Raw genomic sequence first — 15706 nt, 5'->3', positions numbered from 1 at the left:
ACAAAGAGAAAGAGATCAAAGCAAATTAGATAATAAAAGTACAAATTGTATGCGCTATCTCAATCATTAAATAATGTTAGGGGCTTTCATGTCCCTATTAGAATTTGGGATCATCTAAACAGTGTCGTTTTCTTTTTATCTTCTCTGTACATAACTAAAATCCAGCCCAAAAGCTTTTCTAGGAAGCGTTTACAAGTTTCTATCCCTTCAATACTGCAGGGGGCGATGTGTCATTGTAAGGAACATTTGTACATGAACCATAGAGAGCGTGGCGACCCGGGCAGAGCGGAAGTGAGCTCATTCTGTGTGTGAGGCCACACGTGGGTGCAGCGTGTCTGTTTTGGGGCTTCGGGGATGGGGAAGTTTGGGAAACTACGATCTGGCTCTGCGAGTAAAGTCAAACGATGGAAGAAGGGACACAGCAGCGACTCCAACCCCGAGGTCCGGCAGCACCGTGTCGCTGCGAGGAGCCGCTTCTTCAGCCGCCCCTCAGGTGATTAACGTAATGGGTTAACTTTAGGTTAGATTTAACTGGGTTAATGACAGGAGTCGGACATACTGTCACCCCGAGTACTATTTTATATGCACAAGGGCAAAGTAAAATGGCGAGGTTAAATAAAAACATTCTCAAAAAAAAAAAATCATGAAAATTGGGGAAAAAAAATAAAGCATCCAGGACACAGACTAAGGTTTCTGGCGTTCTAAATAATTTTTGGTCTGTCTTCTAAAAGTGCAAAGGAGCTTGAATACAGTGCTAATATTAGTATGCATTTTATTTGCTGATGAGGCAATATAAAAACAATATATAGGGATTTAAATATCTTATTAACATAGGCTTTGTTCACCCTGTAGTCAAGCACATATATCTCAGTTGTATATTATGTAATATCTATGAAATTCTATGAATAATCTTTTCGTAGCAACAATTTTTGTAACATTGTTTGAACATTAGTTAAAAAACAAAGGTTTGGGAAACGGATGCTGCATGGGGGTGAACACCTGGAAGTGGGTAGCTTTAAAAAGCAGGACTACTGATGAGATGACAGATAAAGTAGTCTTGCATGCAAAGGGATTCGTGTAAAGAAAGGGAACACCTGGTTACAGGCAAAGACCACTGACTTAAGGTATACCATTTGTTACAAAAACAAACAAACCTATCCTAGTCCTATAGGTTTTGGAGCTTGGTAACAGTAATCAACATCATCACTTGATTTTTTTGAAAAGTGAATAGTTATTGCACTTGTAGATATGTGGATGTAGGTAATTGTAAATAGTGAGACCAGTTGGGTGCAAGCAAATATGAACTGCAAGTGTACAGTGTTACAAGCAATTGTGGTTTGCTTTAGTATGCATGTGTTTGGTGAAAAGTATTGATCAAAGGTGCTTGGGAACAGGTAACTGTAAATAAGTTTATTGGAATTTGTGACATGTAAACTGTGAGGGCACTTGTAAGCAGGCATCTGTCAGCCAAAATGCCATGAGTGAGTAGTACAGTGCCATACATATTTAAAGGGACAGTCTAGTCAAAATTAAACTTTCATGAAAGCTAAATCTAGGTAGTCTCGTATGCTAATTTCTAAACCCTTTTGAAGGCTGCTTAATATTAGTGCATTTTGACAGTTTTTCACAGCTAGACAGTGCTAGTTCATGTGTGTCATATAGATAATCGTGCTCACTCCCGTGGAGTTATTTGTGACCGCACTGATTGGCTAAAATGCATGTCTGTCAAAAGAGCTGAAATAAGGGGGCAGTCTGCAGAGGCTTAGATACAAGTTATTCACAGAGGTAGAAATTATATTAATATAACTGTGTTGGTTATGCAAAACTGGGGAATGTGTAATAAAGGGATTATCTATCTTTTTACACTAGAACAATTGTGAAGTAGACTGTTCCTTTAATTCTAAATGGAGCAACTACATAAGTGTGTTTGTAATTTTAGCAATGACATCTGTTCCAGAGACTAAACATGGGCTATCGGAGGCACAGAAACCAAAAGAAGATTACCATTCTGTATATGTCACATCATTCTCTGTAAACAAGAGGGTTTTCAGACCTTGATAAAATATTTTTTTACCTCTAGCCAAAGAGTGACGGCTTTCCTGACTTTTTAAATCCGTTTTAAAGGGACAGTATACACCAATTTTCATATAACTGCATGTAATAGACACTACTATAGAGAATAATATGCACAGATACTGATATAAAAATCCAGTATAAAACTGTTTATATACTTACTTAGAAGCTTCCAGTTTAGCTCTGTTTAAAAGGTTACTGGAACACCCACTGCAAGTGGGAAATATCAGACCCTCCCCCCCTCCTCTGCATATGAAAAGACCCTATACACAAACAGAAGCAAGCTGGAGTAGGTATATGTCGGTATTCTCCTAAAACTTTGGGGTTAGGAGTCTGAAAATCAGAGCAGTTATTTAAAAATAAGCAAAACTATCCATTAAAAAACAAACAAAAAAAAAAAACTTTATGGGCATTATAATTAGATCATCTACAAAACATTTATGCAAAGAAAAAAACAAGTGTATAATGTCCCTTTTAAGAATTTGGATATCCAATAGCAAAAAACCTTCATTAATACCACAGTTTAAATTCTCAATCAAGCGTAAACGTAATGTTAAGTCCTGAATTTAGTTTCTGAATTAATGGATTTGTTTTAATTAAGCTGTGCACTCAAGATACATTATGTATAGACAGCTGGAAAGAAGCACTACACTGCTGTATCCTGTACTTCATTAAGTGACTTGTAAATATTATTATAGATTTAAATTGGTTTAAAAGGATAGTAAACCCAATTTTTTTTTATGATTTAGATAGAGCATGCAATTTTAAGCAACTTTCTAATTTACTCCTATTATCACTTTTCTTCATTCTCTTGCTATCTTTTTATTTGAAAAAGGCATCTAAGCTAAGGAACCAGCCAATTTTTGGTACAGACCCTGGACAGCACTTGTTTAATGGTGGGTGAATTTAGCCACCAATCAGCAAGCACAACCCAGGTTATGCACCAAAAATGGTCCGGCTTCTAAACTTACATTCTTGCTTTTACAAATAAAGATAGCAAGAGAATGAAGAAAATGTGATAATAGGAGTAAATTAGAGCATGCAATTTTAAGCAACTTTCTATCTAAATCATGAAAGAAAAAATTTGGGTTCAGGGTCCGTTTAAAGGTGCTGGGTTTTGTTTCAGTTGATTAAAAGCATACACAGCATTTAGGATTGTTTTTTTAACTTTTACTGTCTAACTTGATCTTTTTTTTTTTTTTTTTTTTTTTTTTTTATTTGTTTCACAAAAACCCCTGGACTGCAAAGCAATAGTTCTTTTAATTCTGTTAAAGAGATATAAAACCCCAAATTTTTCTTTCATTATTCAAATAGAGCATGCAATTATAAACAACTTTCTTATTTACTTAAATTATAACATTTTCTTCGTTCTCTTGGTATGTCTTGTTGAAAAGCTAGGATATAAGCTTAGGAGCTGGCCCATTTCTGGAGCACTATGTGGCAACACACACACACACACACACATACATACATACATACATACATACATACATACATACATACATACATACATACATACACACACACACACACACACACACACACACACACACACACACACACACACACACACACACACACACACACACACACACACACACACACACACACACACACACACACACATACATACATACATACATACATACATACACACACACACACACACACACACACACACACACATACATATACATACATACACACACACACACACACACACACACATACATACACATACATACATACATACATACATACACACACACACATACATACATACATACATACACACACACACACACACATACATACATACATACATACATACACATACACACACACATGCACACACACTTATATACACATATGCGCACACACATATATATACACATATGCGCGCACACACACACTTATATACACATATGCGCACACACATATATATACACATATGCGCACACACACACATATATATATATACACATATGCGCACGCGCGCACACACACATATGCGCGCACACACATGCGCACGCGCGCACACACACATATGCGCGCACACACACATATGCGCGCACACACACATATGCGCGCACACACACATATGCGCGCACACACACATATGCGCGCACACACACACATATATATATATATATATATATATATATATATATATATATATATATATATACAGAGAGAAAACCCAGCACTCACTTACAAGCTCTCAGCTAAGATTTAAAAGCAAAACTGGAAAGGTTAGTCACCGCATCTGGCCAAATGGGACAAGCTCAGGTACCACGTCAAGGTCCTTTCCAAATACCGGAGACCCTATAACAGCCACACAATGCAAGCTTTCAAATCCAAACAAACTGAAAACTAAAAAAGGGTGCACAGGAATATGTAATCACCCTAGACATATACAAAACACGGAAGGGAACTGCACTCTCATACCGGACCGGGTACACATCTTATGACCCTGCAACATGCCCAGCCCTGGGTGCCACTGGCACTCACAGGAAGCTGTGCTGTCCCCAGAGCAACAAGCAGTTAACCCCAGACAGGTCTGGGTGCAAGAACCATAGGGAACTTCTTGCACCTGTCTGGGGTTAACTGCTTGTGGCTCTGGGGACAGCACAGCTTCCTGTGAGTGCCAGTGGCACCCAGGGCTGGGCATGTTGCAGGGTCATAAGATGTGTACCCGGTCCGGTATGAGAGTGCAGTTCCCTTCCGTGTTTTGTATATATATATATATATATCATATTTTGATTTGTCAGAGCATGTAATTTTAGCACTAGCAACCCTGAGAGTCTATGCATTTAGCCCACGCAATGGGATTAAACGCACAGGGGTCAATCACAATCCTTTAGGGGGAAAAAACCCCAAATGATTATCAACAGAAAATCACCATTAAAGTCTATGGGGAGTTTTGTAGATAAATCATTTGATTCGTTTTTCTAAAAGATTGTAATTGACCCATATTTAGAATACTGCTCAGGAGCTGCAGAGAACTGCGGTTCCCGAGTGGGACCTGCTGCTGATCCAATCAACAGCTGGGTGCCTATGAAATTTTAAGAGACCTTTCTGTTTTCTTCTGTTATCAAATTTACTTAAAGGGACTTTAAACCCAATTTTTTTATTTCATGATTTAGACAGAATACAATTTTAAACAACTTTCCAATTTACTTCTATTATATAATTTACTTAATTTTCTTGATATCCTTTGTTGAATATCATATCTAAATATGCCCATGAGCTGCTGAATGGTGGCTGCACATAGATGCCTCGTATGATTGGCTCACCCATGTGCATCGCTATTTCTTCATCAAAGGATATTTGACGAATGAAGCAAATTAAATAATAGAAGTAAATTGGAAAGTTGTTTAAAATAGTATTCTCTATCTCCATCATGAAAGAAATATATTAGGTTTCATGTTCCTTTAATTCTTAGTATTCTTTATTAGAAAAGCATACTTGGGTAGGCCTAGAAGCAGAACTGAACATGTAGCTAGCTGCTGATTGGTAGAGAACATTTTATTTCATTGTTTCTTGCATATAAGAACTAAATTACCTAGTTCATATTTACAACATGTTGATCTGCAGTATTTTTTTTTTTAATAGGAAAAAGTGATTTGACAGTTGATGCTCTGAAACTTCACAATGATCTTCAGTCAGGATCCTTGTCCATTCAGAAAAAGCCAGAGATCTCCCAAGATCACATGGAAGATGAGAATGAAATGGCAATAACTGAGAAATCTGGTGCCAGTTTTCTGAGTGGACTTTCTGACTGCACTAACGTTACATTTGGCAAAGTGCAACGATACTGGGAGTCCAACTCTGCTGCCCACAAGGAAGTAAGTCCCTATTTTGACACTTGAGAGCTTCCTTAGTTTGTGTTAAAGGACCATTAAACTTGACATTTCAACAACGTATAAAATATTTCATTATTGCAATATGCATTCATTTATTTATTTTGCTGCCTTTTGCTGTAAAATACATCTAAACATTGTTTGTTTCACTTTCTCCCAGGGAGCTTTGGGTTAATACTTTTAGGCAATTTATGTAAGCTTTTGTTTACTTCACCCATCCCCCTAAAATTCTCAGCGGTCACATGTTTGTAAAATGTGGATTATCAGTTTTGCATCAACACTCATGATAGGAGAAGCATTTTTTGCAATAGTAACTAAGTTGAATAAATGCTAAACCACCTTAAAGGGACACTAAACCCAAACATTTTCTTTCATGATTCAGGTAGAGAATAGAATTTTAAATAACATTCCAAATGAATTCTATTATCTAATTTGCTTCATTCTTTAGATATCCTTTGTTGAAGAAATAGCAATGCACATGTGTGAGCCAATCACACGAGGCATCTATGTGCATCTACCAATCAGCAGCTACTGAGCATATCTAGATATGCTTTTCAGCAAAGAATATCAAGAGAATGAAGCTAATTAGAAAATAGGTGTACATTAGAAAGTTGTTTAAAATCACATGTTTTATCTAAATCATGAAAGAAAATTTTTGGGGTTCATGTCCCTTTAAGGGTAGAGATAAGGGCCTCAGCCTCTCAACTGCACATGTGCAAACAGAGTTTGTGCTATATCTGAATATTAATTTGTGATTGGTTAGCAAGGGTTCTTTTGTTCTGGGGACAGGGAAATCAGTGAAAAGAATAAACATAAAACAATATACTAATTTGACAAGATAAGGCTACAGTTTTCATTGCAAAATTATTCTTAGATATGAATGTTCAAATTCATGTAGTTAACAATTTGGACCCGATTGATCATATGTCTGGCGGACATGATCCGCTATAGCGGATCATGTCCACAAGACATCGATAAATACAGACAGCATACGCTGTGTACTGAATGAATACATTATAGTTTATTCATTGAGTACTATGTTTTTAAGGCGATTAACTTGTGTGCATTGGAGACTGATATATATATATATATATATATATATATATATATATATATATATATATATATATATATATATATATATATATATATATATATATATATATATATATATATATATATATATATATATATATATATACACACAAAGTCAGAAGAGAATGCACCAATGGGACGTAGTATCTGCTGTAGTAAATAATGTTTATTGAACAATCCAAAAGTTGGGTACAAACAAGGTCACAGTTGAAAAAGCCTGATGCGTTTCGCGCATGCGTAGATGCGCTTCTTCGCATCAAATATAAAGGTACATGGTTATGCAGCTTACAATTTGTCTTTAATGTCCCTTTTAATACATACATTTAGAATAATCTTTAGGAGACCGAAGTAGAATTCTGGGACAGTCACTCCCTTTCATCTGGGAAATGTCAGGCCCTGGTTGTAATATTGTCCTGTATTCTTATATAACCGGTATCTCATTGCTGGAAGCTTTCAATACAATTTAATTTCTCTGCAGATCTGTGCTGTACTGGCTGCTGTAACTGAAGTGATCCGAAATCAGGGAGGGAAGGAGACGGAGACTGAATATTTTGCGGCACTTGTGAGTTTTCAGTGTCCTATATGTATGTAGGAATAATAGCAGAACACTATTTTATTTAGGAATGTGCTGTTAAGAAAATGTTCTACATTTGTGAATTTAAAATGTTACTAAGGTGTATGCAGGAGAATGGTAGTGAATCACATTTGTTATTTTTAAAAGCTTTATCTTTTACATAATAACCTAAATCCAGAAAACAAAATATATAATATAAACCTGCATTTTATGGATAGTGATGAGAGCATCTATCAGCACACCTGTTCAAGAAAAAAATAAAAATAATTTAAGATTCAATTAAAATCCAAAAGAGAAAAATCTAAATTAAATTGATGCTGATGATGTGTTTATATGTTCATGATGGAGTTGTCATTAACGGAACAAACCTAATTTCATTAAAGGGACATGAAACCCAACATTTTTGTTGTATGATTCAGCTAGCGCATGCCATTTTAAACAACTTTGTAATTTACTTATATTACCAAGTTTATTTGTACTCTTGGTATCTTTTGTTGGAATGCGGGATCGTAAGCTCAGGAGTGTGCATGTCTGGTTCACTATATGGCAGCAGTTTTGCAAGAGCGCTAGAATTATATTCTCTGAATAACAGAATTTTTTTTTGGTTTTCATATTCCTTTAAATCTATTAAAGTTATTGTAAAGTTTGGCAATGTAATGCACAGTATATACAATTATACTTAAAAACAGGAGCACTTTTATTCATTACATTTTTTAAAGACGCTTAATTTGTAAAATAATTACTATTTAGTGATGGTAAACATCGTGCCATTCCTCCGGCCGCATCTCATACTTTATTTTGCTGATTGATGACGAATCCGGCTTCATCCAATTGTTGAGTGTCCCACAAGCTGGACGCCAAAGGGGGCATGCAACGATTGGATAAAGCATATATATAGATTTTCTATCCAAGAAGGCACTCTCAGGATTTGACATTTTCGGGGTTCTTCAGACCGTGTGTTTTTTTTGGCATAAGATTCTTTCAATGTTGGGACGACTTCTGCATGTAATATTGCAAGAAACTGTGTTCGCTTTGTATTTATATGTTGAGAAATAAGCATTTTTTTTGTTAACTGTTGTGCCTTTCCTTACATATACGTTCTTCTACTTGAATCTGTATATATTATGTGAGGACGTATAATTTGATATTTTAAATCTAAAATTTAACTAGAATCTTGCAAGAAAAAAATAACCAATTTTAGCATGCACTTTCTACCATTCTTAATGTATAAAATAAAAATAGAGTGGGCGCTATACAAGAAATATTATGAGCAAAAATACAGATACTATTATATTTATACAAATTTTCATAGATATTATAATGGTCCCCTGCAGGGACAGGTTCTATGCACCAGCAGTACATTTATATAAATCTTCCCCAGGGGATGAGATGATGTCTGCTCTCCTCCTCACTGGAATCTCCAGAAAGTGCTATAAAGTAGAAAACATAGAGGGGTACCTCATGTGTAGATCAACTAAAACAGTTAAAGGGCCACTGTAAGTAAATATTTTCTATGCCTGTTACTAACTAACTACCCCAAATACGCTTTTTATCAATAGCATTTCATTAACATCTGTCTACCTTATATCAGAAATCTTGTCTGCAAATTTAATTGTTTTCCAAACCCACTCTGCGGGTATCCTTTGCTCTTTACCAATCCGTTTACAATACCTAGGTTTCAAAATGGCGCTTTAAACACAATTTCATTGGTTTAAGTATTTTGAACATGCAGTGCTGAAAATAGTGGGCAGGATAACGTGACATCATCGGCGAATAAGATAACATAATTTATGTAAGAACTTACCTGATAAATTCATTTCTTTCATATTAGCAAGAGTCCATGAGCTAGTGACGTATGGGATATACATTCCTACCAGGAGGGGCAAAGTTTCCCAAACCTTAAAATGCCTATAAATACACCCCTCACCACACCCACAATTCAGTTTAACGAATAGCCAAGAAGTGGGGTGATAAGAAAAAAGTGCGAAAGCATATAAAATAAGGAATTGGAATAATTGTGCTTTATACAAAAAAATCATAACCACCACAAAAAAGGGCGGGCCTCATGGACTCTTGCTAATATGAAAGAAATGAATTTATCAGGTAAGTTCTTACATAAATTATGTTTTCTTTCATGTAATTAGCAAGAGTCCATGAGCTAGTGACGTATGGGATAATGACTACCCAAGATGTGGATCTTTCCACACAAGAGTCACTAGAGAGGGAGGGATAAAATAAAGACAGCCAATTCCTGCTGAAAATAATCCACACCCAAAATAAAGTTTAATGAAAAACATAAGCAGAAGATTCAAACTGAAACCGCTGCCTGAAGTACTTTTCTACCAAAAACTGCTTCAGAAGAAGAAAATACATCAAAATGGTAGAATTTGGTAAAAGTATGCAAAGAGGACCAAGTTGCCGCTTTGCAATCTGATCAACCGAAGCTTCATTCCTAAACGCCCAGGAAGTAGAAACTAACCTAGTAGAATGAGCTGTAATCCTATGAGGCGGAGTTTTACCCGACTCAACATAGGCAAGATGAATTAAAGATTTCAACCAAGATGCCAAAGAAATGGCAGAAGTTTTCTGGCCTTTCTAAAACCGGAAAAGATAACAAATAAACTAGAAGTCTTTCGGAAAGACTTAGTAACTTCAACATAATATTTCAAAGCTCTAATAACATCCAAAGAATGCAACGATTTCTCCTTAGAATTCTTAGGATTAGGACATAATGAAGGAACCACAATTTCTCTACTAATGTTGTTGGAATTCACAACTTAGGTAAAAATTCAAAAGAAGTTCGCAACACCGCCTTATCCTGATGAAAAATCAGAAAAGGAGACTCACAAGAAAGAGCAGATAATTCAGAAACTCTTCTGGCAGAAGAGATGGCCAAAAGGAACAAAACTTTCCAAGAAAGTAATTTAATATCCAATGAATGCATAGGTTTAAATGGAGGAGCTTGAAGAGCCCCCAGAACCAAATTCAAACTCCAAGGAGGAGAAATTGACTTAATGACAGGTTTTATACGAACCAAAGCTTGTACAAAACAATGAATATCAGGAGGAATAGCAATCTTTCTGTGAAAAAGAACAGAAAGAGCAGAGATTTGACCTTTCAAGGAACTTGCGGACAAACCCTTATCTAAACCATCCTGAAGAAACTGTAATATTCTCGGTATTCTAAAAGAATGCCAAGAAAAATGATGAGAAAGACACCAAGAAATATAAGTCTTCCAGACTCTATAATATATCTCTCTGGATACAGATTTACGAGCCTGTAACATAGTATTAATCACAGAGTCAGAGAAACCTCTTTGACCAAGAATCAAGCGTTCAATCTCCATACCTGTAAATTTAAGGATTTCAGATCCTGATGGAAAAAAGGACCTTGAGACAGAAGGTCTGGTCTTAACGGAAGAGTCCACGGTTGGCAAGAGGCCATCCGGACAAGATCCGCATACCAAAACCTGTGAGGCCATGCCGGAGCTACCAGCAGAACAAACGAGCATTCCTTCAGAATCTTGGAGATTACTCTTGGAAGAAGAACTAGAGGCGGAAAGATATAGGCAGGACGATACTTCCAAGGAAGTGATAATGCATCCACTGCCTCCGCCTGAGGATCCCGGGATCTGGACAGATACCTGGGAAGTTTCTTGTTTAGATGAGAAGCCATCAGATCTATTTCTGGAAGTTCCCACATTTGAACAATCTGAAGAAATACATCTGGGTGAAGAGACCATTCGCCCGGATGCAACGTTTGGCGACTGAGATAATCCGCTTTCCAATTGTCCATACCTGGGATATGAACCGCAGAGATTAGACAGGAGCTGGATTCCGCCCAAACCAAAATTTGAGATACTTCTTTCATAGCCAGAGGACTGTGAGTCCCTCCTTGATGATTGATGTATGCCATAGTTGTGACATTGTCTATCTGAAAACAAATGAACAACTCTCTCTTCAGAAGAGGCCAAGACTGAAGAGCTCTGAAAATTGCACGGAGTTCCAAAATATTGATCGGAAATCTCACCTCCTGAGATTCCCAAACCCCTTGTGCCGTCAGATACCCCCACACAGCTCCCCAACCTGTAAGACTTGCATCTGTTGAGATTATAGTCCAGGTCGGAAGAACAAAGAAGCCCCCTGAACTAAACGATGGTGATCTGTCCACCACGTCAGAGAGTGTCGTAAAATCGGTTTAAAGATATTAATTGAGATATCTTTGAGTAATCCCTGCACCATTGGTTCAGCATACAGAGCTGAAGAGGTCGCATGTGAAAACGAGCAAAGGAGATCGCATCTGATGCGGCAGTCCTAAGACCCAACATTTCCATGCATAAGGCTACCAAAGGGAATGATTGTGACTGAAGGTTTTGACAAGCTGATATCAATGTTAAACTTCTCTTGTCTGACAAGGACAGAGTCATAGACACTGAATCTATCTAGAAACCTAAAAAGGTTACCCTTGTCTGAGGAATCAATGAACTGATTGGTAAATTGATCCTCCAACCATGAACTTGAAGAAACAACACAAGTCGATTCGTATGAGATTCTTCGAAAATGAGAAGACTGAGCAAGTACCAAGATATCGTCCAAATAAGGAAATACCAAAACCCTGTTCTCTGATTACAGAAAGAAGGGCACCGAGAACCTTTGAAAAAAATTCTTGGAACTGAGGCTAGGCCAAACGGTAGAGCCACAAAACTGGTAATGCTTGTCTAAAAAGAGAATCTCAGACACTAAAAGTGATCTGGATGAATCGGAATATGCAGATACACATCCTGTAAATCTATTGTAGACATATAATGCCCTTGCTAAACAAATGGCAGGATAGTCCTACAGTAACCATCTTGAATGTTGGTATCCTAACATAACGATTCAATAATGATAGATCCGGAACTGGTCTGAAGGAATTGACCTTCTTTGGTACAATGAAGAGATAAAATAAAACCCCAGCCCCTGTTCCAGAACTGGAACTGGCATAAATACTCCAGCCAACTCTAGATCTGAAACACATTTCAGAAATGCTGAGCCTTTGCTGTGTTAACTGGGACACGGGAAAGAAAAAAATCTCTTAGCAGGAGGCCTTAACTTGAAGCCAATTCTGTACCTTTCTGAAACAATGTTTCTGAAACCAGAGATTAAGAACGGAATTGATCCAAATTTCTTTGAAGAAAACGTAATCTGCCCCATACCAGCTGAGCTGGAATAAGGGCCGCACCTTCATAGGTACTTAGGAGCTGGCTATAGGTTTCTATAAGGCTTGGATATATTCCAAACTGGAAATAGTTTCCAAACTGATACCGCTCCTGAGGATGAAGGATCAGGCTTTTGTTCCTTGTTGTGAGGAAAGGAACGAAAATGATTATTTACCCTGGAAAGAAAGGGAAAGCATAGTTTACTTAGAAGACATATCAGCATTCCAAGTTTAATCCATAAAGCTTTTCTAGCTAAAATAGCTAGAGACATATACCTGACATCAACTCTAATGATATCAAAAGATGGTATCACCAATAAAATTATTAGCATGTTATACAATAATAATAATGCTATAAGATTATGATCTGTTACTTGTTGCGCTAAAGCTTCTAACCAAAAAGTTGAAGCTGCAGCAACATCCGCTAAAAATATAGCAGGTCTAAGAAGATTACCTGAACATAAGTAAGCTTTTCTTAGAAAGGATTCAATTTTCCTATCTAAAGGATCCTTAAATGAAGTACTATCTGCCGTAGGAATAGTAGTACATTAGCAGGAGTAGAGACAGCCCCATAACCTTAGGGATTTTTGTCCCAAAAAACTCTAATCTGTCAGATGGCACAGGATATAATTTGCTTAAACGTCTAGAAGGAGTAAATAAATTACCCAAATTATTCCATTCCCTGGAAATTACTTCAGAAATAGCATCAGGGAGATAAAACACTTCTGGAATAACTACAGGAGATTTAAAAACCTTAGCTAAACGTTTACATTTAGTATCAAGAGGACCAGAATCCTCTATTTCTAATGCAAATAACACTTCTTTAAGTAAAGAACGAATAAATTCCATCTTGAACAAATACAAAGATTTATCAGCATCAACCTCTGAGACAGAAACCTCTGAACCAGAAGAACCATTATCAGTATCAGAATGATGATGTTCATTTAAAAAATCATCTGAAAAAAGAGAAGTTTTAAAAGACTTTTATGTATACTAGAAGGAGAAATAACAGACATAGCCTTCTTAATGGATTTAAAAAATAAAATCTCTTATGTTATCAGGAACACTCTGAAAATTAGATGTTGACGGAACAGCAACAGGTAATGTAACAGTACTAAAGGAAATTTTATCTGCATTAATAAGTTTGACATGACATGCAATACAAACAACAGCTGGAGAAACAGATACCAAAAGTTTATAGCAGATACACTTAGCTTGGTAGCTCCAGCACTGTGCAATGATTTTCCTGAAGTATCTTCTGACTCAGTTGCAACGTGAGACATCTTGCAATATGTAAAAGAAAAAAACAACATATAAAGCAAAATTGATCAAATTCCTTAAATGACAGTTTCAGGAATGGGAAAAAAATGCCAGTGAACAAGCTTCTAGCAACCAGAAGCAATAAATAATGAGACTTAAATAATGTGGAGACAAAAATGACGCCCATATTTTTTAGCGCCAAAAAAGACGCCCACATTATTTGGCGCCTAAATGCTTTTGGCGCCAAAAATGACGCCACATCCGGAACGCCGACATTTTTGACGCAAAAAAAGTCAAAAAATGACGCAACTTCCGGCGACGCGTATGACGCCGGAAACAGAAAAATTTTTTTGCGCCAAAAAAGTCAGCGCCAAGAATGACGCAATAAAATGAAGCATTTTCTGCCCCCGCGAGCCTAACAGCCCACAGGGAAAAAGTCAAATTTTTTTAAGGTAAGAAAAAATGATTGAAACAAATGCATTTATCCCAAATATGAAACTGACTGTCTGAAAAATAAGGAATGTTGAACATTCTGAGTCAAGGCAAATAAATGTTTGAATACATATATTTAGAACTTTATAAACAAAGTGCCCAACCATAGCTTAGAGTGTCACAGAAAATAAGATTTACTTACCCCAGGACACTCATCTACATATAGCAGATAGCCAAACCAGTACTGAAACGAGAATCAGCAGAGGTAATGGTATATATAAGAGTATATCGTCGATCTGAAAAGGGAGGTAAGAGATGAATCTCTACGACCGATAACAGAGAACCTATGAAATAGACCCCGTAGAAGGAGATCACTGCATTCAAATAGGCAATACTCTCCTCACATCCCTCTGACATTCACTGCACGCTGAGAGGAAAACCGGGCTCCAACTTGCTGCGGAGCGCATATCAACGTAGAATCTAGCACAAACTTACTTCACCACCTCCATCGGAGGCAAAGTTTGTAAAACTGAATTGTGGGTGTGGTGAGGGGTGTATTTATAGGCATTTTAAGGTTTGGGAAACTTTGCCCCTCCTGGTAGGAATGTATATCCCATACGTCACTAGCTCATGGACTCTTGCTAATTACATGAAAGAAATAACTTTTAGAACGTTATAAAACTTCGTTTTGGAGAAAATATAGGTCAGTAGGTTTTAATTAACGTTTATTAACTTTAATTAGTTGTTAAGCTTAAAAATTATAACAGAAAGTAATCCTTTAATCTACACATGAGGCGCTCCTCTGTTTTCTACTTTATAGCACTTTATACCATTGCAGCACAATTAAAAGATTGCTAGCAGATTTGTTTAAAAAGCTATATAGTGTTCTAGGGTGGGGGCAGCACTGCTATAATGTTACCAATCCCCTTTACTGGCCAAGTATTGAAATGTTACAGTTGGCACAGAGGTATTTGTTTGTTTACCTTATATTTGGGATGCATTGTTTTCTGAAGCCGGTGATAAGTTATTTATGTCTGCATTTCACTTGTCCTTCCCACCAGATGACGACGCTTGAAGCGGTGGATTCTCCGGAATCACTAGCAGCTGTCGCTTACCTGCTTAACTTGGTTCTAAAAAGGTCAGTAATGTGATAGCATTTGCTATGTCTAACATTAATGATTTTAAACAACATTCATGGTTTCATTTTTACGAA

At 36.8% G+C, this 15706-nt stretch overlaps 1 protein-coding gene across 1 annotated transcript in view; it reads left to right on the top strand.

Moving 5' to 3' along the window:
* The first annotated feature begins 301 nt into the window (after positions 1-301).
* LOC128640146 (RRP12-like protein) overlaps positions 302-15706 on the top strand; it is a 213700-nt gene continuing 198295 nt past the window's right edge. Inside the window, exons 1-4 of the mRNA XM_053692506.1 lie at positions 302-493; positions 5689-5921; positions 7510-7593; positions 15555-15631. Of these exons, the coding sequence (XP_053548481.1) occupies positions 355-493; positions 5689-5921; positions 7510-7593; positions 15555-15631 (533 nt within the window). The 5' untranslated portion in view covers positions 302-354. The remainder of the gene's footprint in view (positions 494-5688; positions 5922-7509; positions 7594-15554; positions 15632-15706) is intronic.

Source organism: Bombina bombina, chromosome 9, assembly GCF_027579735.1.
Source record: "Bombina bombina isolate aBomBom1 chromosome 9, aBomBom1.pri, whole genome shotgun sequence".
Classification (NCBI taxonomy): domain Eukaryota; kingdom Metazoa; phylum Chordata; class Amphibia; order Anura; family Bombinatoridae; genus Bombina; species Bombina bombina.
Note: the sequence above shows the minus strand (reverse complement) of the source record. Positions and strands in the feature narration are given on the sequence as shown.